We start from the raw sequence: 23620 nt of genomic DNA, 5'->3' as shown, positions 1-23620 counted from the left end.
AGGCCTAAAGAAACTTGTATTTACCCCACCCCAGTCCCTAATTTGTAACTTATACTTGTTCTTGAATATAAATATTTGCCAAGACAAAAAGACTTTCTATTCCTGCTTCACTATTCAGAAAGGGTAACTAAGTTAATTAAAGAGCACCCAGTATTCCTGCTTTGAAAAATATTTATATTCAAGCACATCTTTGAGAACAAAATGAGGCTTTTAAATAGCTAAACCTATATTTTATACCTGCCACCTCTTAATTCCATCTTGTCCTCTAGGATCTTATGAGCGGATCTAGTGTGATAGTTCCAAGCCACAGGAAACCCAAATTAAAATTCATACTCTGACAAAAACACAGATCCATTTAGCCACAGGTAATACTGGAAACCATGAACTTGGTGAATAAGAGAAAAGAGAAATCAATAATAACTTTGTTGTCTGCGTTTTAAAGGATATGTGAGGAACCTGTAAAAGAGTCCAGGTGAGATCAAAAGATGCCATTAGAGGACTGCGTAATGATACCTGCTGGGAAAAAGTCATTGCTGTTTTCAGAAAAAGAAGAGACAGAAGAGGCCTATTGGTTGACAGTCCTGGAGAGTTACTTGTTTCCACGAAGTAATCAGGCGAACAGTGACCAGAGTGGAACAGGAATTGGGAGGGAGGGAAGGCTGAAGCAAGCTCACTGAGAGCACTACACCCCCCACACACATACACATTTGTACAGAGCCCTACTGATTATGTACAAAATGCTTTCTTTCAGCAGTTTACATACCTCCTCCCTTTCCAACAAATGATTTACATTATGTTAAAAGCACATTTTAGGGAATCTTGCACTCATTTTCTGCATACATTAAGGGTCTCAAATAGAAGGCATACTTTCTGGAATTTACATTTACTCTTGAACATAGGAAGTCCATAAGGTGAGGAAGCCTTCTTTATTACTTTACTTAAGGCAACTAAACTCGGTATTGCACGTGTGGAAATCAAGCACTTAAAATACTTATACTAGTATCAGACATTGTTGCAAAATCATGTTTGATGAATGGGAAGGGGTCTTTGTGACTATGTCAATGATTACATACAGGAGCACTGTTTCTGTAAGTAATAAGAAATCCTTTCCTTTAGAGACATTTTAAGAAGGAAAACAGCTGGATAATTTAGGTAGTCCTCTTTCTAGGACATCTCTAAATTTTCTTCCAGTTATACTATTTATTTTTAAATGAACTTTTTTTTTAAGTTCCATTATTAAAGTTTTGTGATGCTGATAGTAACAATATAAAGTTTCCTTAAAGAGATTGCTTTAGTTGTATTCAAACTGATGGCATAGAGATGGATACAGTGATTATAATTTAGAAGTTTTTCATACAAATATTCTGAGATATACTCAATTGATTCAGGTTGATCTAGTTGCAATTGCCATTTTTATAGGACAAAAGTGATCTAGTATCAGCAATGTCAGATTATTCAATTTAGTAATTAATCTGACTCAGCAGAAAGGAGAATTTTATTCTATTTGGGCATTCATTTGTACAACAGAATCTGAAAATTCTTTATAGTTTTGAATAATGATCTTAATAGAATTTGAAAGAAACGTAAGTAAATAACAAGGAAATGTCAGCTGATGACATTTTGGCTTTGCACTGGAGCCTAGAACTATGGCTTCCCTCCACTCTGGTGAGAAATCTATGGCCCTTCCGTAAGTCACTGAGGCCACTAAGAGCCATATGATCATTAGGGCTGGACTCCATTTTATTTAAGGTCAGAGCTGACCACCATGTGAGAGAGGACTAAAGAGCAGTATTTTCTTTGTTTACAGGACATTTGAGTAAGGGACATGGGCAATCAGAAAAAACCTGAAACAAGACATTCGGGGAGGGGTATTTTTTTCTTTTATAACTTTGTACTTATACCTTAAAAAACATTTTTAACATTGCTTCTCCTTATTCCTTTTTACCTATTACATTTAAAGGACACCTCTGTGATAAGATAAGAGTGGTTGTACGATTTGCTTTTCTTTTTAATCTTAGAACTTTGAAAAGCAGGTAACCTACTTTATGCTGTGTTGGCTCATTTTTCTCTATGTCCCACATAAGTGGAATTATAATATCTTAAGGTGGCAAGGTGCCTTAGGAAATAAAACTCTAATCCATCCTCTACTCTAGACAGAACGACACTTAAAAATAGCATTTGTAATGTGTAAAGGAAGGGGCTTCTCATGCATGCTCTGGAGAGACACTGAGGCCTGGAGGATGAAAATGACGAACACTCCATCTTCCAGCACTGTTGAGTACTTCGACTCCTCCAGTCTTTTCCTAGGCAGAAAGTGGATTGTTCTAAAGTAAATTTTCTTCTATTTTGCTTGGACTCCTGCTGTTCTGCAAAAGCACTTTGCACGGATTGATGGCCTCCTCACTGCTCTGTCTCTCATACGTGAAATGGGCACCTTTCTTCCCTCTCTTTTCTACGGGAATCAAGACACAGTTCAAATGTCTCTTCCTCTGTGATGCATTCCCAAATTATCTTACACATATCCAATCATGCCTTATTTCTCTCTTTTCCTGTAATTCACAGGGTATACTAGTGCCTGTCTTCTTGTAAATACAAAAAATTCTCTGTGTCTGCCTCTCTTCCCAGAAAAGGGACCAGGTCTGATTTGTAGCCGCGTAGAGGCCAGCATGGTGCTTTTATGTAGAAGATACTCATAACATGACTGTTAAATGAATAAATCATCTAGCTTTTATAGCAGGAAAATAATAAAAAGAAAGCCAGAAGTCTCAAGTTTTGTTTTCCTGAAGCTTTTTTTTTTTAATTTGATGAAATTATACTTTGTGTATGTCTGGCTTCATGGAGACTCTGATAGTTATAGAAGACTTGTTTTTCTGTTTAAAAGGAGAGTCCATAGATTTATTTTATGCCCAGACCTCAGCTTTTAGTCATAAATTTATTTCTACATGCCCTGGGCAGGGTAGGGGTGAGGTAAAGGTTGTCAATATACCTGGGCTCTAAATGATGTACTGTATCTAATTCTAAGGGTGTTTTTGATTTGTTTTATTTTGTCATTGTTAGGATTTCCACTAGTGACACGGTGGTAGAAATTTCATAGACTATTTTGTAGTACGGGGTATCTAAATGCCACTATAGTTTGAAACTTGTTTTCCTTTGCCTCCTTTTTCTGTATCCAGATGAATGGATTGAGGCAATTTAAGATTGAATATATATATACATGTAAAATACAGTTTTATTTAAAAGTACTGAATGCAAATAATATGAAATTGTGTCACCTTTCTATAAATTATCCTGTGTTTCAGATCAGGAATGTTGGAGTCTGGTATCGACAGAATTATTTCTCAGGTTGTGGACCCAAAGATCAACCACACATTCAGACCTCAGGTAGAGAAAGCTGTGCATGAGTTTTTGGCCACACTAAATCACAAAGAGGAAGCTAGTGGCAGCACATCGCCTGATGAGGAGAAACCAGACTCTTCCATCATTACACAAGGTGCTTTGCTTTTATTCTTTGTCAGTTTCATTGCTTTTCTTGAACTGAGTATCAGATTAGGGACATTTGATTCCTTTTGTTGTTGTTGTTGTTGTTGTTGTTGTTGTACTTACTTGAAAGATAGACAAATGCAGAGACAAAGAATTTCCATCCACCGGTTTACTCCAAAAATGCCCTCAAAAAGTAAGGGCTGGGCCAGGCCAAAGTCAAAAGCCTACAAACTCAATCCAGGTCTCCTGGATGGGTAGTAGTGACCCAATCACTCCAGCCATTACCCATTGTCTCCCAGGGTAGCAGGAAGCTGGATTGAAGAGAAGAACCAAGACTCAACCCCAGGTACTACAGCATGGGATGTAGGTGTCTCAAGCAATGGCCTAAACAGTGTGGCACAGGCCAGCCCCCATTTGATTCTTTAAAATATTTCTCTATTTGCCTATGTTAGTAAAATAGAATTTATGTCAATATCACCAGAATTTCACAACTAGCATGCTATTCCTCTTCTTTTAGATAAATACAAAATGATAAGCATTTTAGTAATGGTGAGAGAGGGAGCAACTGTAGGAGTATGTGTGTGTTATAGTAGAGAGAAAATATATTTCTTTTCCTGGGAATTAGACTATTCTCAGATTTGCATGGTAAGCTTCCTGCAGTATGACATTTGAGAGTGAAAGAATTCAAAGTGTATACTGGCACTGGTATTTAGAATGCTAGAGGTAAGCAAATGGTCTACACAGGATATGCATCATATGAAGATGACAGTAGCACACAGCATTGATTCAGCAGAAGTGTTTACCTTTTGTATAAATTTATTCTAAAATTTGTCTTTTCCGGGGCCAGCGTTGTGATATAGAGGTTAAAGCCGCTGCCTGCGACACTGGCATCCTGTATAGACGCCACTTGGAGTCCCAGCTGTTCCACTTTCAATCCAACTCCCTACTAATGCACCTGGGAAAACAGTGGGAGATGACCCACTTGGGAGGCCTGGAAGAAGCTCTTGGCTTCTGGCTTCACTCTGGCCCAGCCCTGGCCATTGCAGACATTTGGGGAGTGAACTAGCAGATAAAAGAGCTCACTCTCTCTGCTTCTCCCTCTCTGTCTCTCTCTCTCTCTCTAACTCTACTTTTCAAATAAATATTTTTAAAAATAAAATAATAAAATAAAATTTGTCTTTTCTTCTAAGGCATCCCTACTCCTGGGCCCAGTGCTAATGTAGCCAACGATGCCATGTCAATCTTGGAAACCATAAGCTCTCTTAACCAAGAAGCTAATGCTGCCAGGGCTTCGACAGAAACATCAAATGCCAAGACAAGTGAGAGAATATCCAAAAAAGTCCCATCTCAACCAAGTGCTGATGCTAGTGCTGACAAAGAGAGAACTTCAGAGGACATGGCTGATAAAGAAAAATCTACCCCCGACTCTGGAGGAGAAGGACTGGAAACGGCCTCAAAGTCTGAAGAATTTAGTGATCTCCCTTGTCCAGTGGAAGACATTAAGAATCACACAAAGGAGAATAATGGCTTAATTCTGCTAAGTAAAGACATTCAACAGGAAAGCAGTGACCAAAAAAATAAATCAACAGACAAGGGTGAAAAGAAACCAGAGATCAATGAAAAGGGAGAAAGAAAGAAAGAAAAGAAGGAAAAGACTGAAAAGAAAGTTGAATACTTGAAGAGGAGTGAAGATGCACAGAAAGGAAAAGATGAAAAACAAATGAAGGATAAAGAAGTAGAGAGTTCAAAACTTCCTTCAGAAAAGAATAGTAATAAAGCTAAAACTGTTGAAGGGACAAAGGAAGGTATGCAAAACCTTGCAAACATCAAGAACACTTTCAAGAATAGTGTGTCTGTCTGGGGAAAGAGAGAGTCTCAAATTTGCCTTCTAATCAATTTCTCCGATACTTTTATTTCAGAACTGAAAACTTACGTGCCCTTTGCTAAAAAAAAAAAAAAAAAAAAAAAAAGGCGTGAACTTTTTATGAGATATTTTCTTTGTTATTCAGATGTATGTATTAGAAGAGAAACTAATTTTATAATTTAAGTCTTGCAATGTATTCACCCACATTATTCCAGACAACTTAATCCATAGCTAAGCTTTAAAATACTAGGTAGTTTGAAGTGAAATGGACACTATGAGAAACAATGACCAGATCAGCCTTTGTCTTGACTGTTGAGGAACAACTTATTATTTTATTCCTTTTAGTATTTTTTTGTTTTTTGTTCTTAATACCATTGGTTGAACTCTGTAATTAATACACAATTATTAGGCGTTTAAAATTAACTGAAAAGTGATCTTTGTTAAATATAAGAGTGGGAATAAAAGAGGGAGGAGATATACAGTTTGGCACATGCTCACTCGGACTTACCTCCAGTGGTAGAGCTAGAAATGTGCCAGGGGATTCCAATTCAGTCTCATCAAGGAGGCTGTATCAATACCATCTTACTTGTTAAAGTGATCAGTTTAAGTACATAATTGATCAAAAAGATAGGTTAAGTGTTGAAGAGATTTCACAAATAAGACCAGTGTCTGCAAATAATGAAGGATAGAATTAAAAGGGAGAGAATGATCCTGCGGGGGAAGCAGGATACATAGCAGACTCATAGAATGGCAGATGCCCTAAACAGCACTCCTTGGGGCATTTGGATCTGGCTAAAAGGTCCATGAGAGTCTCACAGGCATGGAAAGCCAAGACACTGTGGCAAAAACAACCTGAATGAAAGATCTCGGTGAACAAGATCCCAGCAGAAAGAATGGGCCATCAAAGAAGGAGGCACCTTTCTCTGAAGGGAGGAAAGAACCTCCACTGTGATATGGCTTTGACTAAATAAGTTCAGAGTTGGTGAACTCAAGAGGTTTCCATAGCTTTGATAGCTCATGGCAAGAGCCTCGGGTGATTACTGATGTCGTAAATAAGTGTCAATTGTTAAATCAACAACGGGAGTCACTGTGCATCTGCTCCCCACGTAGGATCTCTGTCCTTAATGTGTTGTACTATGAGAATTAACAGTAAAACTACTAGTCTAACAGTACTCTATATCTTGTGCGGTTGTGTGGGTGCAGTCTGTTGAAATCTTTGCTTAGTATATACTAAGTTGATCTTCTGTATATAAAGATAATTGAAAATGAATCTTGATGAAGAGTGGGATGGAAGAGGGAGTGGGAGATGGGAGGGCTGCGGGTAGGAGGGAGGTTATGGGGGGAAAGCCACAATAATGCAAAAGTTGTACTTTGTACATTTACATTTATTAAATAAAAAAAGACCTATCAAGGTCTTGAAAAAAAAGAAAACCCAAATAAAATAAAATACTAGGTAGTAAATATTTCAGTAACTTACTTAAAATTTGCTTTTGTAAGTATCACATCATAAATTATAATTATTTTTACTGGAAATTAGTTTGCCTTTGTATTTTCTGGAAACAGCTCTACTTTATTTGATAGTTGGATTTCTTTGATGTATATTTAAAGCAGAAAAATTTTCATGTTATTTGGGAATTGGGCTCTAAGAATGGTTGTGTAACATTGTGATTGGTTTTCTGTGTTTTATTTTCTTGTCGAAGATTTCTCCTTTATAGATTCTGATGTGGATGGACTTACAGACATTACCGTTAGCTCTGTCCATACCAGTGACCTTTCATCTTTTGAAGAAGACACTGAAGAGGAAGTTGTGATGTCTGATAGCATGGAAGAAGGAGAGATTACATCAGATGGTAAAGCATTTTCCTTAATAATGCCTCTGTGAAGGTTCCCATTGGGTATTATTTGTGTGTTCTGATGGCTGTATCCTGAAAGACAGTGTGGAAGAGTGGCAAGACCATGGGACTTCATAGCTGGAAGATTTGTTTCTGAGTCCCAGCTCTGAAGTTATCTGTCTAAACATGTGTAGTAGGTTACTAAACCAAACAAGCCTTGATTGTCCATCTCTAACTCCGTTCCCTAGGATCATTATGAGATTTAGATGAGATAGTATGTATGGAGATGCTTTTATCTGTGTGTGTGTGTTTGTGTGTAATATATGGGGGAGGCACTACCTACACCCTCACCTCTAATTGTAAATTCAAGGTTTCTCAAAACCATCCTTAACTTCAGTCATTTGATGGACGGATTCACAGAACTTACTAGAAGCCGGGATACTCAACAGTTATGACCAATTACCGCTAAAGGGCACAGATTAAAATTAGCCAAGGGAACAGGCACATAGAGCAGAGTCCAGGAAATATGCAAACAGGGAGTTTCCGATTGTCCTCCCCTGTGGAGCTGTAGACAGTGCTACCTCCTTGACAATATGCACAGAGTATTGCCAATCAGGAAAGTTCACCAGAGCCTTGGTGTTCAAGGCCCCCACCCCGCCCCGGCATGTGGTCTTCAGTTGATTGCACCTGTGGCTGATCTCAGTCACTAGCATCTCTTCAGGTCAGGTTACTACTCTGTGACCCAAAGCTCCCACATTGTACATAACATTGGTAGACTATTTGGCTTGCTTCAGGACTGCTAAGCAAACAGAACAATTTCAGTCAGGCATGGAATGCCCAAGGCTTTAGAGAAATTAGGGGAAAGGATGGATTATTTATTATACAATTTATTTTTCAGCTAACCCTCAGTGAGGACTTACCATATTTCAGGCACTGTGCTAAGGGCTTTCTATGAAATAGTTCCTGGAATCTTCAGAGCAACTCTGGAAATACAGGCAAGGAAACAGTCATGTAGCTAGTGAGCATCAGTGCAGGTTTGAAGTATAAATCTGCTTCTAAGCAGAACCTTATGCTGCTCTTTATCATGTGATTAAATTCTGTTTATGACTTGGAAATGAAGACATTGAATTCTGTTTTCAATTATGTGGCATAGTATTGTAAAATTTACTGCTGGCTTTTGGATTGGCTACCTAGGGAGACGATCATAGAGAAGAAAAGGTAGAAACTGTTAATACCACAGTTGCATTTCTTGGGCTCTCCCATCTTTCAGCAGCAGCCCTCCCTACATTTCATGTCCGTCCTCATGAGGTGAAGTCCATTGCCTGAGTAGGAAGGATGCTTCTCATCCTCTGAGTGTGCTGCTTTTTCTACCCCAGTCAGAGTTCCCATTCTTGGTGCTTTAGCGGATCTTTTTAAAATTTTTCCTGGACAGGGCTAGATTTTGTGTATATGGGATCTGAAAAAGAAGATGGTTAAGAGTCCTAGGAAGTGAAAGCTTTTGCTGACTTTTTTCCCCTTTACTTCCTGCTATGTCAAAGGGAGACAAATTGCCTTCTTTAAGTAAAGAGATTTTAGTGTATACTTGGTGTAGAACCACTGCTGATTCCTACGAACTCTTTACTGAATGAGAAATTTGAAGGTTGTCATTAAAATCTCAGTTTTACTTTTACTTTAAAGTATGATTTCAAATGATGTTCTTTGACTTAAAAGGGGTAAAACATTTATATCAAGTCTATTGACAAGCAAATAAGAATTAACTGTTTTTGGTTGGTGCTGTAGCACAGCTGGTTAGGCTGCCACCTGTGACACTGGCATCCTATGTGGGTGCCAGTTCTAGTCTCAGCTGCTTTTCTTCCAAATCAGCTCCTTGATAATGTACTGGGAAAGCAGTAGGAGATGGCCCAAGAACTTAGGCCTCAGCACCCATGGGAGACCAAGATGGAGTTTCAGGCTCCTGGCTGGCTTTGGGCTGGCCCAGCTCCTGCTATTGCAGCCATTTGTGGGGTGAACCAGCAGATGGAAGATTGATCTCCCTCTCTTGCCCCATCCCTGTCTCCCCTTCTCTTCTCCACTCTGTCCACGTTAACTGCCTTTAAAATAACTAAATCTTTTAAAAAATAATTAGCTGTATGTTACGATAACATTGTTAAAAATTTGGGGTGGGGGGTGGGGAAAGCAATTAGGCTGAAAGGGCTCCAGCACCCTGGGTTCCTGTGTAAGTAAACTGGAACTCAATGTAAATTGAAAATAATTAAACAAAAGAAACTGAAGCTTAGCCAGTCAGAAACTGCCAGTTGTCCACCAGATCAGGCAGACACCTACCTGTAGCCAGTCCAATAATGTCTTGTCTTTACTTTCAGATCCTTTACTTTGCTTCCATGTTCCACCTGTTAAATCGCACTGCTCAAACTGCTAAAGCACAGCTTTCAGAATCTCTTCTGGTTCTGAGTGCTGCCATATTCATGAGTAATTCTCTGCTCGATAAAATGTTGAATTTATCAACATAAATATTAGGGCTAATTTTTCTTTGCCTTTTTCCTTTTTATGTGCAAGAAGCTTAATTGTTAAATAAAACATAAATGATAACTTTGTAAAATGTCAATTTCTGAATGTTCGCATAGTGGTATTTCCTCCTTTAGTCCTACATATATGCTTGTTCTATATTGATAATACTTTACTGCTTTTATAGAGCATAATGTTGATTTCATTGTTAATTCATAGAAGAACTCTTCTTTCTGTTGACTTTGTTCCAGATGAAGAAAAGAACACACAGAATAAAACAAAAACTCAAACTTGTGAGTCTAGTGAAGGAAAAGTAAAAAATGTACGGCATGCTTATGTTCACAAACCATATCTTTACTCGAAGTACTATAGTGATTCTGATGATGAACTCACTGTAGAACAACGGCGGCAGTCTATTGTAAGTCCCACTTGATCTGTTAGTTTAGTCTGCTATTGACAAACTTGAATAGTCTGTGTGCCAGGTACTGATGTGCATACAAAGCAAAGACACACAAGCTCTGCCTTCAGGAACTTTATCATTTAAGTAGGTAGAATGTGTTTACATTTGAGGTGAAGGTGTTTGTGTCATTGTGAATGGTAGTAAAAATCTGCTTACATAAATGTTTCATGGTATGGAAATGTTTACATCAATTATGAATCAAGTCACACAGATTTATATGCAGCCATTGTGGTAATATTAGAGGGAGTTTTGGGATCAGCGCTGTGGCCTAGTAGGCTAAGCCTCTGCCTGCACTTCTGGCATCCATATGGGCACTGGTTCTAGTCCCGCCTGCACCTCTTCTGATCCAGCTCTCTGATGATGACCTGGGAAAGCAGTGGAAGATGGCTCAAGTGTTTGGGCCCTTGCACCCACATGGAAGTCCTTAAAGAAGCTCCTGGCTCCTGGCTCCTGGCTTCAGTGGGCTCTGCTGCAGCCATTGCAACTATTTGAGGAGTGAACCAGCAGATGGAAAGCCTCTCTCTCTGTGTCTCCCTCTCTCTGTAACTGTACCTCTCAAATAAATAAGTAAAATCTTAAAAAAAAAAAATGAGAGAATATAGTCCACATATTCCTTTAACTTGAAAACACTTCCAGTTATCAGATATGAAATTGAATTAATAGCAACTTTTTAGGAAAAATTTCTACCTCCTTGTGTATATACATCAGTTTTAAAATGGCTTATAATTTCAGAAACATTAAGATGTAAAATGTTGTATGTCTCAAAGTGAGGAAATATTATTATATAGAAAAAATTATTTGAAGTAAGTCTACCAAAATGATAATAGAAGTGATTAGCATTCTTCCCAGGCTTACCTCTTGAAAATATTACTTGGTCAAGAGCTAAGCCCCCCCACCCACCCATATAGGACTTTTGGCACTTTAATGTTGAGCTCTAGGCTGGAAAGAGGTGGTAGGAGTAAGAGTGATTGTGAATTCTTTCTAGTTTAAAATAGAACAAAGTCCCAATACAAAACCTAAGATCCAAGACAGATTTGTTGTAGGACTAGTCTATCACTTGGATCTGAATTTCAACTTTAAAAATAACTAAAAAGTTATAGAGACCTACCTGCATACACTTGATGCTCATAATTATTTCCGTATTTATCTCATTTTTCTGGTGGCTTCCAAATGTGTGTAGTGTATACATAATTTTGTAGAGCTGATTAATTTTTAAGAGTATGGCAAGGGAAAACTGAAACTTTTCTTATTTTTTTGTAGAGTGTTTTACTTTTGCCTTATAATCTATTGGTGTATCTTGCGGTTTTAGGCTAAAGAAAAAGAAGAGAGACTTTTAAGAAGGCAAATTAATAGAGAGAAACTTGAAGAAAAACGGAAACAAAAAGCAGAAAAGACAAAGTCTTCAAAAGCTAAGAGTCAAGGTATAGCAGATGTTGACTTTCACTATTTTAAACCATCTTATGTACTCCATTATAATCTCTTACATTACCTCTAAGACATGAATACAACACAAAATGACCTATTCTCAATGTGGAAGATACTCTTTACTGGTGTGTTTAGCCATTTTTCTTTGTCATTATATTGCTATATTTAAGCATTCTTTCAATTAGCAGCTTATGCAACTCATGTGTGACCACTTTATTTTTAAGTAATGGTAGGATAAATTTGCATGGGAAAATAATTGTTAATGTGTGTCATCAAGCTGTGATGGTGATATTAATGGAATTAATGTATGCTTTGTGTTAACTACAATGACATACATTTATCTGGACTATTGAACAAAATTGAACTCTCTTTGGGCACTTATCCTGTGGAAAATAATTTCTCCATCTTTAATGCTGTGCTTATTCCAGTATAACTTAAGAATGTCAAAGCCATTTTCATTTTTACAATGATTGGAGAATCTGAATGAAAAATACCACACTATTTATAAAACTGTCTTCTGAAATACTGTCTATTGATTACTTCTTTCCTAGGCAAAAGTAGCATGGATGTAGAAGAATCCACAACAAAAAGTTCAGAACTTAAAGTCCCCAGAATTAAAGAAGTACTTAAAGAAAGGAAAGTTTTAGAGAAAAAAGTAGCCTTAAGCAAAAAAAGAAGAAAAGATTCAAGGTACATGTTTTATCTGGCCATGTTCCCATTGTAGCACCCTCTTGGCATACTTTCAGAAGAGAGGCATTGCAAATGGCTGTAAAGAATCAAGCTTCAACATGTATGTTATCTCATGTTTATGAAGGACCTTAAAGCTTCATTTTCAGTGTCATAATATGTTTTGTTAGTATCTGTAATGTTTCAAAGTACTAGTCTTAATCTTTTTTGGGGTCCCAGACCTTTTTTATAATTTGACGAAAGTTTTAGATCCTTTTCTCAGAAAAGTGTACATCCATAAGCCTAACAGTTATCCCTCGAGCTTGAGAGATTTATGGACCTCAGGAAGTATTCTGATCTGGTCCTGCAGTAGTCACTTACTTACAGTGATTGTGTCCATTCTCTAGTCTTTCCATGTATTGTTTTTTGTTTTTTTTTTTTGTTTTTTTTTTACCAATATTCTTGCTTTTCTCCCTAGCCAGAATCTGAGCCAGATTCTTTTTTTTTTTTTTTTTTTTAAGATTATTTATTTGAAAGAGTTACACAGAGAGAAGGAGAGGCAGAGAGAGAGAGGTCTTCCATCCAATGGTTCACTCCCCCAAATTGCCACAGTGGCCGGAGCTGCACCAATCTGAAGCCAGAAGCCAGGAGGTTCTTCTGGGTCTCCCATGAGGGTGCCGGGGCCAAAGGACATGGCCATCTTCTACTGCTTTCCCAGGCCATAGCAGAGAGCTGGATCGGAAGTATAGCAGCCGGGACTTAAACTGGCGCCCATATGGGATGCCAGCATTGCAGGCAACGACTTTACCCACTATGCCACAGCACCGGCCCCCCGATTCATTTTAAACACTGCTTTATCAGTTAATTCTGTAAGAATTAAAAAGCCAGATATACTCTTGAGAGTGGCTATGAAGTCACTTGAGCCATGGGCTACAATTTTACTGTTCCATCCAGTTGCAATTATGTAAACTAATAACAAACTGAAAGATAACTGGATCAGTAATTTGCAGAAGTCAGTGAAAGGAGTCAGCTCTGAAATTTATTATAATACTTCAGTTCCATTGATCACAATAAATAGAACTGTCCTATTTACTCAAAAGTGATAAAACTTAAAATGTAATTGTCTGGGGCCAGCGCTGTGGCACAGCAGGTAAAGTTGCCACCTACAGTGCCAGCATCTTGTATAGGCACCAGTTTGAGTCCTAGCTGATCCACTTCTGATCCAGCTCTTTGCTATGGCCTGGGAAAGCAGTGGAAGATGGCCCAAGTCTTTGGGTCCCTGCACCCACGTAGGAGACCTGGAAGAAGCTCCTGGCTCCTGGCTTCGGATGGGCTCAGCTCCGCCGATGTGGCCATCTAGAGATTGAACCAGCTGATGGAAGACCTCTCTCTCTCTCCCTCCCTCTCCCTCTCTCTCTGCCTCTGCCTCTCTGTAACTCTGCCTTTCAAACAAATAAATAAATCTTTTTTAAAAAAATGTAATTGTCACCCATAGAGTATTCATCTTTCTGCAACACATCTGTTTTTGTTTTAGCTTTGCTTTACTTTAGCATACAGCAGTTCATGCTACATTTGGGATTGTGTTTTCCTCTGTTGACAAAGAATGGAACTTTTTTTCTAATTTACTTATTTTTATTTATGGAAAGAGACTGAGAGAGAGAAAAATCTTCCATCCACTGGCTTACTCCCCAAATTCTTACAACAAAAAGGCTGGGCCAGGCCTAAGCCAAGAGTCCAGAATTCAATCCATGTCCCATATGTGGATGGCAGACCAAGTACTTGAGCTATCACCTGCTGCTTCTCAGGTGTGCATTAGCAGAGAGCTGGAATTAGAAGTGAATTCAGGACTCCAACCCAAGCACCTCGACATCAGATGGGGGGGGGGGGGCAAATGACATCTTAACTGCTGTACTGAATGGCTGCTCCAAGTATGAATTTTTTCTTTTTTTAGGATTTATTTACTTGTTTGAAAGGCAGGGTTATAAATATATATAGAGAAAATATCTTCTATCCACTGGTTCACAACCCAGGTGGTCACAAAAGCCAGAGCTGGGCCAGGCTAAAGCCAGAAGCCAGGAATTTTCATCCAGGTTTCCCACAAGTAGCAAGGGTCCAAGCACTTGGGCCATCTTGTGCTGCCCTCCCAGGCACATTAGCAGCAAGCTGAATGAGAAGCAGAGTTGCCAGGACACAGACTGGTGCTCTGATGCAGGACGCTGGCCTCACAAGTGGCAGCTTAACCCACTGTGCCACAATGCCAGCTCCAGGAATGGGATTTAGATTGAAATGCAGCAAGTCCATTTATTGATCAAGTATTTATAGTAAAGAAAGCCTTTTTTTTTTTTATCCTCCTGAGAAATTCTTACTTTTGGTTCAGAATTAATTTTGACTTTTCTACCCTTAGGAATGTGGAAGAAAGTTCCAAAAAGAAACAACAGCCTGAAGAAGATTCTAAAGAAACCGTCAAAACAAGTGAGGTGTGTATTAATAAAACTTTATTCAATTTTTTTAAGATACAGGCCATTTAGTTCTTCATAGTAAAACTGAAGGTGTACTTTGATTTTTTCCAAGTTAAAAAAAAGTCTTCACATTCAGCATTCTTAAATCCTTATCCTATTATGTCCTGAACGTGTCATTTTGGTGAGTTAGTTTATATGATATTCTATCTAAATAATAGCAACTTTTCTTCTCTTCTATCTACCTTCACTCATTTCTTATATTGGCAAAAATAAAATCACTCCACTATTAATAAATCATCCATTTTATTCTCTGATTCTTTGTCCACATTTGTACATAGTTTTTTGTAGCAGAAGTAATCTGGCAAAATGGTTTTGTTTTGTTTTGTTTTTTTTGTTTTTTTTTTTGTTTTTTGTTTTTTTTTTTTTTTTTTTGACAGGCAGAGTGGACAGTGAGAGAGAGAGACAGAGAGAAAGGTCTTCCTTTGCCGTTGGTTCACCCTCCAATGGCCGCTGCGGCCGGCGCACCGCGCTGATCCGATGGCAGGAGCCAGGTGCTTCTCCTGGTCTCCCATGGGGTGCAGGGCCCAAGCACTTGGGCCATCCTCCACTGCACTCCCTGGCCACAGCACAGAGCTGGACTGGAAGAGGGGCAACCAGGACAGAATCTGGCGCCCCGACCGGGACTAGAACCCAGTGTGCCAGCGCCGCAAGGCAGAGGATTAGCCTAGTGAGCTGCGGCACCGGCCCAAAATGTTTTTAATGTTTGATTCTTTTCATGTTACCTTGCAAGCTTCTTAATTGTCTAATGATTGGATCTTATTATTTTGAATGAATATATCATAGTTTATTTAAGAATTTCCTTATATTTGAGCACTTAGATTATATCCAAGAATTCATCATTTTAATTATGTGTGAAATGAATACATTTCTTCCTGCTTTTAGTACTATTTTCTTAGGACAAACTTTGGCCGTCACTGGGTTTAAATACTTACATACACAAGCTTATTTATAATTATATGATTGAAACATTTTAATATTTCCAGTGAGGAAAACTAATAATTTCATGATTTTTTTTTCCATATCTAATAAGTACTTTTAATTTTTAATCATAAATTAGAGGCATATTTGTAACCATATCCTGATGTTCTAATAGCACATTTTAAAATAATTACCTTTGTTTTATGATACATTTCCCAAGAAAAATTATCTTATAAATTTTATTTCTATTATTTTAAATTCATTGCTCATTATTTTAAAATTAGGTTGGTGCAGACTCCTGTTTGTCCTTTCTTTGAGGAATTTAATTTGAAGGTATTTATTAAAGTCTTGGAATGTCATCGTCCCTATATTAGAAGTACATTAATGTTAGTGTTGAAATTTAAGGAGGTGCAGTGTTAAGTTGACCCAGAACCACAAAGGTCTAACTGAAGACTTCAGCCCATTATTTGAAATATTATAGTTAGTAGTCAATGAGTATTGATGTGGATTTCATCAGCACATACTCATTAATTTTTTTTTTTTGACAGGCAGTTAGACAGAGAGAGAGAGAGAGAGAGAAAGGTCTTCCTTCCATTGGTTCACCCCCCAAATGGCGGCCACAACCAGCACTGCACCAGTCCGAAGCCAGGAGCCAGGAGCTTCCTCCTGGTCTCCCATTAATATTAATAACTACTCAGTGTTAAACCAATAGGGAAGGAGGAGGGCTCAGATGTTCTCTCAGTATCACCCCTTGAGTGCATACATATAAATACATACTAGATGGTACTGTTTCTGTTTTTGTGTTCATTTGAAACTTTTTAAGTAGAATATTATAAGGTAGCCTAAATTCATTACATTTTCATGAATGACTCAAGTTTCTGAATTAAAATATAGGAAACCTTTATTTGTATATAAAATGTTTTAGTTGTCTTCATTGTGATGTATTATGTTAATAGATTGAAAAAAGCTTTGGAATGTCATTCATTCCACTTAAATTTATTAATGACTACCAGGCATTAGTAGGCTCTAGCAATTTGGAGTTGAAGAGGCTGTCTAAATGCATGAGCAAATCTCAGAAAAAATAAATTCTGTACAGATGCCTGTAATATATAATGAATATATCTAAACTCAGTCCTAGCTTAGCTCTTTGTTACCTGAGCATCAAATTATTGAATCAGACTGAACTTGAGCTTTCTGATGCATAAAATTAAGTTAATGATACCTGCTGTAGGCAGCTTGTAAGGTGTAACACAGGTAGCAGCACTTAACATGTTAAATTTAAATCTAAAAAATTGGCTTTGTTGTTTCTCATATTTTAATCTTTATTTTGTCACAGCACTGTGAAAAGGAAAAGCTGTCTTCTTCAAAGGACCCAAAGCATGCTCATACAAAATGTGAACCAAGCAAACCTGCCCGGAGACTTTCAGAATGTTTACATTCAGCTGATGAAAACAAAAATGAATCCAAAACAGAAAGAGAACATAAAAGACGTACGTCTACCCCTGTTGTGCTTGAAGGGGCACAGGAAGAAACTGACACAAGAGATGGGAAAAGACAAGTAGAACGCTTAGAGAGTGGCCCAGAAGAACTCCAGAAGCAGAAAAGCCTACTGAAACATGAAAAGCATGTAAAAAAAGATGATTCTGAAACACCACATTTGAAAAGCTTGCCTAAGAAGGATGTGAAATCCTCCAAGGAAAGGCCTGAGAAAGAGAAAACTCTGTCAGAAGACAAAATGTCTACGAAACATAAGTATAAAGGTGATGGTGTACATAAAACAGGCGATGAGACTGAACTTCACTTCTCTGAGAAAGGTGTAAAAGTAGAGGAAAATATTCAAAAGCAAAGTCAGCAAACGAAGCTTTTTTCAGATGAGAAAACTGAACGGAAAAGTAAACATAGGAATGAGAGGAGGTTATCAATTTTAGGCAAAGATGGAAAGCCAGTTTCTGAATATCTTATAAAAACAGATGAGAATGTTCGTAAAGAAAGCAACAAAAAAGAGAGAAATGTGTTAGCCGAAAAAACTAAGGCAGAGCACAGATCAAGAAGATCAAGTGATTCTAGAATTCAGAAAGATTCTCCAAGCTCCAAACAACATGGTATCATGTTACAGAAACGAAGTGAAAGTTATTCAGAAGATAAGTGTGATACAGACTCTATTAATTTAGACAGTAATTTTAAACCAGAAGATGTTCACAAGGAGAAGCGTAGGACAAAGAGTTTCTTAGAAGAGAAACTTGGATTGAAGTCTAAATCAAAAAGTCAAGGCAAACAGTTAAAAGCTGTTGAAGCAGAATTACAAGAAAGTGTTGCAAAACAGTCTACCACTCCAAAACCAGATAAGGAGAAGAGCCCAGAAGAAAATGACTCAGACAAACAGCGCAGGTCAAAAGGTGAAGATAAACCTGTAGAAGAAACTAGTGTTGAACCTGTGTTAGAGAGTACTGCTTCATCAACACATAACACACAGAAAGATTCTAGTCATAGAGCCAAGTTACCCTTGGCAAAGGAGAAATATAAGGGTGATAAAGATTTGAGCTCATCCAGACTTGAAAGAAAGTTGTCAGACGGACACAAAAGCAGAAGCTTAAAGCATAGTAGTAAAGACATGAAAAAGAAGGAAGAAAATAAATCAGATGACAAGGATAGTAAAGAAGTTGATTGTAATCATGAAAAGCCCAGAGGAAATAGTTCAGTCATGGAAAAGAAATTAAGTAAAAAGTTGTATGAAAATCGAAGGGGAAGTTTATCACAAGAAGTGACCAAAGGAGAAGAAAAATTAAACACTTTGGGTACTTCCAGCACTCCCAGTAGTTCTTCCCTTCAGAGACCAAAAAAAAGTGGTGATAGCACGTTGATTCCTGAGCAGGAGCCAATGGACATTGATTTTGAGTCAACCGTTGAAAATATAATTGAAGTGTCTAAAACCCAAGACAGCACCACTAATGGTTCTCAACCAGACATTGACTCTGAAAATGTTATGAAACAAAAACCTACTGCCACAGTTCTAAAGGATGAACTAAGAACTTTAGCAGTAGACTCAAAGCCAGCAGCTCCATCCTGTAAATCAGGGCGTGGAACAGGATTTAGTAATTCTGAAAAGCATGCTGACCATAAAAGCACCCTGACCAAGAAAGTGCAGATCCAAAACACCCTGTCCAAACCAAACCTGGGAGAGAAGGAGCCCATTCCACAAGGAACTCATGAAGTGAATGTAGACTCTGAAACTAGTCACAGAATGCTACCTGATGCCCTGTCAGAAAATGATATGATACAAAAAAATTTGAAAAACACAACCACAGCCAAACCCACTGAAGAATGTATTGCTTTTGAACATTCCATAAATGTAGTTCCCTCACTGTCCTTAAGTTCAGGGACTGTTGCACCTCAGATAGAACCTCATGATTCAAATGTGATTCCTCTGGTTGAAAAAAGAACTGTTTTGGAATGTGGCACAGCCAGTACCTCCCTTATGCATCACTCTGCTGTCCCTAACCAAAGGCTGGCTGTTAAGGAATCAGAAGTCCCTAGAACAAGTGACAACAAAGAAGATGAAGATCTCACAGTTGTATCTCCAGCAAAAGCAAGCATGACTAATGAAAGACACATTCCAGAAGGTTACCAGGCTACTTTATTGGACAGTAAAGGAAAAATTAACCTGCTTCCTGCTAGCAAGGTAACAGACAGGCTTGTAGAAAATCAGAGCACTGGCACAGAAGGTGCCTTGATGGACATGACCAAGGAAGAGAGTGACATAAGTGCAGAACTCAGCTTAAAGCAGAGAGTTAGAGCTACAGTAGAAACTGACAAGAAGGATGGCCTTGCTGTTGATCATATGGTAAGCATGAATGCAGAAAAAGATGCTGAAATTGTTGAACATAATCAAGACTCAGGTGACATAAGCATTTCCATTGATGGTAATAAAAAGAATGAAAACAATGAGGTAGACACCAGTGCGCAAGGCGATGCTGCATCCTCTGTTTCACACCAAAGAAATGGAAAAACTGAGAATGTGGCAGCTGGGTCTGGTGGAGCAGAAAAGACTTCTGTTGCCACTAGCACTGATGGGAAGGACAGCAGTGTCACCTTAATCCCACTCAAGGCTGGGGATGCTACCACCACTTCTTCGGAAACAGGGGAGAGGGAGGTGGCCTTGCCTTGCACCAGCATTGAGGCAGACGAAGGCTTCACAGTAGGTGCAAGCCCAAGAAGCAGTCGTCTTCAGGGTGGGTCAGAAGCCAGCGAAAGCACCGTGTTTGCTGCAGCTGAAGAAGGTGGAGGTGTTGTCACAGAAGGATTAGCTGAAAGTGAGACTTTCCTCACAAGCACCAAGGAAGGGGAAAGTGGAGAGTGTGCTGTGGCAGAATCTGAAGATAGAGCAGCAGACCCAGTGGCTGCTCATACAGTTAAGACTGAAGCTAATGTGAGTAGAGTTGTGACAGAGGAAAAAGATGATGCTGTAACTAGTGCAGGCTCTGAAGAAAAGTGTGATGGTTCTTCAAGTAGAGACTCAGAAATAGTAGAAGGAACTGTTGTTTTTATTAGTGAAGTTGAAAGTGATGGAACAGTTACTAGTGCTGGGACAGAAGTAAGAGTGGGATCTGTAAGCAGTGAGGAGGTCGAAGAGTCCCAGGGAAATATGACAAGAACATGTCCCAAGAAAGAAACCGATGGCACTGTAACATGTACGGGAACAGAAGGCAGAAGTGATAACTTCGTCATCTATTCAGTAACAGGGGAAGGACCCCAAGAGGAGCGTGTGGTTACGGGTGCAGGTGTGATCCTAGCAGATAATGAAATGCCTCCTGGAACAAGCGCCACTCAAGATGGAGATGGCTCTGTGAATGATGGCACAGAAGGTGAGAGTGCAGTCACCAGCACAGGGATCACGGAAGAAGACGGAGAGGGGCCAGCAAGTTGCACAGGTTCAGAAGATAGCAGTGAAGGTTTTGCAATAAGTTCTGAATCAGAAGAAAGTGGAGAGAGTGCAATGAACAGCACAATAGCCAAAGAAGTCACTAATGTACAATTAGTTGCTGCTGGTCCGTGTGATGATGAGGGCATTGTGACCAGCACAGGTGCAAAAGAGGAAGATGATGAAGGGGAGGGTGTTGTGACTAGTACTGGAAGAGGTAATGAAATTGGCCATGCCTCAACTTGCACAGCGATTGGAGAAGAAAGTGAAGGGGTATTGATTTGTGAAAGTGCGGAAGGAGACAATCAGATGGGTCCTGTAGTAGAGAAAGTAGAAGCTGAAGCTGGAGCGGCCATCACGAATGCAAATGAAAGTAATGTTGATAGCATGAGTGGTGCTGAGAAGGAAATCAAAGACATAGAAATCTGCTCCAGTGCAAAAGGGATTGTGGAAAGCAGTGTGACCAGTGCAGTGGCAGGAAAGGGTGAAGTGGTGCCAATTCCAGAAGGTTGTGAGGATCCCATGACAAGTGCAGCTTCTGATCAAAGTGACAGTCAGCTCACCAAGAAAGAAAAGATTGAAGATACCACCATTTCCACTGGCATGGTGGGGGACAGTTACGATATTCTTGTATCTGGTGCAGTCCCAGAATGTGAAATTGGCCACACATCACCAAGTAGAAAAGATGAGAGTGTCATCACCTCTGTAGAAATTGAGGAGTGTGATGGCATCATGGCTACCACCGCCAGTGATGATGTTACCCCCCAAAATAGCCTGGCTGGAGGGGAAAGTCAAAGCAAAGGCTTGATGATTTCCACCAGTACAAGTGATTACACCCCTCAGTTAAGTGCAGTTACAGACATGGGTAAAGGTCACTCAGGTACTTTGAGAGCTGAAGAAAATATAGAAGGTAACAGAATAAACATGGAAGAATTTGAGGCACCTATGCCCAGTGCAGTTTCAGGAGATGAGAGCCAACTTGCTGCCAGCAGAAATGAGGAGAAAGATGAATGTGCCATGATTTCTACAAGCATCGAAGAAGAATTCGAAGTGCCTATTTCCAGTGCAACAACTATCAAAGGTGCTGAAAGTCAGCAGCCAGTGGCAGCAGCTGAAGAAAGAGCTAAGGGCCCAACCTCAGTGAGCACTGATGACTTTGAGGTTCCTATGCCCAGTGCACCCACAGAAGTTGAAAGTCTTCTTGCCTCAACCAGCAAGGAAGAAAAAGATGAATGTGCCCTCATTTCCACCAGCATAGCAGAAGAATGTGAGGCATCTATTTCTGGGGCAGTTGTTGAAGGTGAAAATGAGCAGTCCATTACCGACGGGAGTGCTGTCATCTCAACAAGCTCTGTGGAGGACTGTGAGGGTCCAGTGTCCAGCGCTGTCCCTCAGGAGGAAGTCCACCCCTTGGTCACACCAGCAGAAGAGATGAATGACTTAGCCATGATTTCCACAAGTACCTCTGAAGGCTGTGAAGCAGTCATGATTGGTGCTGCCACCCAGGATGAAGATCAGGCCATATCTGTAAGAGTAGAAGACTTGAGTGATGCTGCCATCATCTCTACCAGCACAGCAGAGTGTGTGCTGATGGTTGCCAGCCTAGACAGACACAAAGACAATCAGCTGGCTGCAAACAACCCAGGAGGAAACAATGACTTGTCAGCCACAACGGTGAGCAAATGTGAGGTTCCCATGCCCAGCCTCATTGCTGAGAATAACTGTCAGTGTCCTGGGCCATTTATGGGAAGCAAAGAAGTTGGCCCTGTGATGGCAGTAAGCACTGAGGGAGGGCACAGCAGACCATCAATCCATGAGCCTTCTGCAGGTCAAGGGCAGCCTGGTGCTGTTTGTACAGAAGAAGAAAGAGTGAGTAAGGACTGCCCTGACAAAGGACCATGTAGAGAACAAGAACAAAAGGAGAGTGCATTGTGCCTCATAGGTGCAGAAGAAAAGACTGTATTAGACAAAAGCCCAGAGGCAGGAACGGCAGCAGGCAGAAGCTCAGCTAGATATTCAGTAGGAAGGGGCTCAGAGAGGAGTGCTAACTTACCTGTCCATCGCAGAGGACTGCAACAGATGTCTGCCCAAACAGGTGATGACCCCTCTGTCAGTATTAACTGTTTGGCAGCAGAAAATACTGGTGCTCAAAAACCTGACAGCATGCCACCTGTCCAAGGCAGTGCCACAGAAGATGTCTCTGATCCTCCCGACCAGCAGGGGCCTGAGAATAGCTTGAAAACCACTACCACTGAACATATTACTGGCCAGGAGGTGAAGACTGCTGCTTCTCACATCGAGATACTTCCAGCTGCCTACCACATGGCTCCGACGGCTCCTAAGTGTGAGCAGGACTTGACTACAGAGAGTGGTCATAATGACAGATGGACAAGTCAGGCCTCTTCTGAGAAAGCAGAAGATGGTAATGGCACGAGGAAAGCATTCCGTGAGGAAGGACACCTTAACGTCACTGTTTCTTCTGAAGAGAGTTTAGGTGACATAGGTGAGAATCTGTTTCTAATTGCAAATTTTACAAAGATGATATAGTGGTGTAAGTAAGACAGTCTTCCCAAACAAGGTTTGGGTTCTAGAGTGATAGGTGAGTATCAATTTTTTCTTATAATTTTTCAAAATAGCTCTTACCAAATTTTAAGGTTGAGCTTCTTTGATATTTATGTTTAAAAGTTTGCAACCTTATACCCATTTTCTTATGTGCAAGGAGAGAAGAGACAGCAGACTGAAGCCCAGGAAATGACTGGCCACTTGTTATCTGGATGACTGGCAAGTCACTGAATCTCTGGGACCTTCAGGTTTCTTGTCAGTCAAGTTGAAGAATTCCTTACCACAGCCCTCTAAAATGAATATTTTCTTTTGCCCTCATTTTACAAATAAGGAAATAGGGTCAGAAAATTTAAGTAACTGTCATGGCACTTGGGTACCTGAGGTGGGAAAAAGTCTTAATTCCTGAGCCTCAGTTTTTAATTGTACAAAATAGGGATGATGAGGGACAGTTGTACAGAGACAAACATCATTTCT

General features: G+C 39.6%; 1 protein-coding gene across 2 annotated transcripts in view; it reads left to right on the top strand.

The window, feature by feature from the left end:
• BOD1L1 (biorientation of chromosomes in cell division 1 like 1) overlaps positions 1-23620 on the top strand; it is a 61111-nt gene that overhangs the window by 7965 nt on the left and 29526 nt on the right. For both annotated transcript variants that reach the window (XM_051830063.2, XM_051830055.2), the window contains exons 3-10: positions 3300-3490; positions 4671-5285; positions 7045-7194; positions 9930-10096; positions 11448-11559; positions 12115-12253; positions 14634-14706; positions 17003-23087. In XM_051830063.2, the coding sequence (XP_051686023.1) occupies positions 3300-3490; positions 4671-5285; positions 7045-7194; positions 9930-10096; positions 11448-11559; positions 12115-12253; positions 14634-14706; positions 17003-23087 (7532 nt within the window). The remainder of the gene's footprint in view (positions 1-3299; positions 3491-4670; positions 5286-7044; positions 7195-9929; positions 10097-11447; positions 11560-12114; positions 12254-14633; positions 14707-17002; positions 23088-23620) is intronic.

Source organism: Oryctolagus cuniculus, chromosome 2 (genome assembly GCF_964237555.1).
Source record: "Oryctolagus cuniculus chromosome 2, mOryCun1.1, whole genome shotgun sequence".
Classification (NCBI taxonomy): Eukaryota; Metazoa; Chordata; class Mammalia; order Lagomorpha; family Leporidae; genus Oryctolagus; species Oryctolagus cuniculus.
The sequence above is the reverse complement of the archived record's forward strand: the minus strand, read 5'-3'. Positions and strand labels throughout refer to the sequence as shown.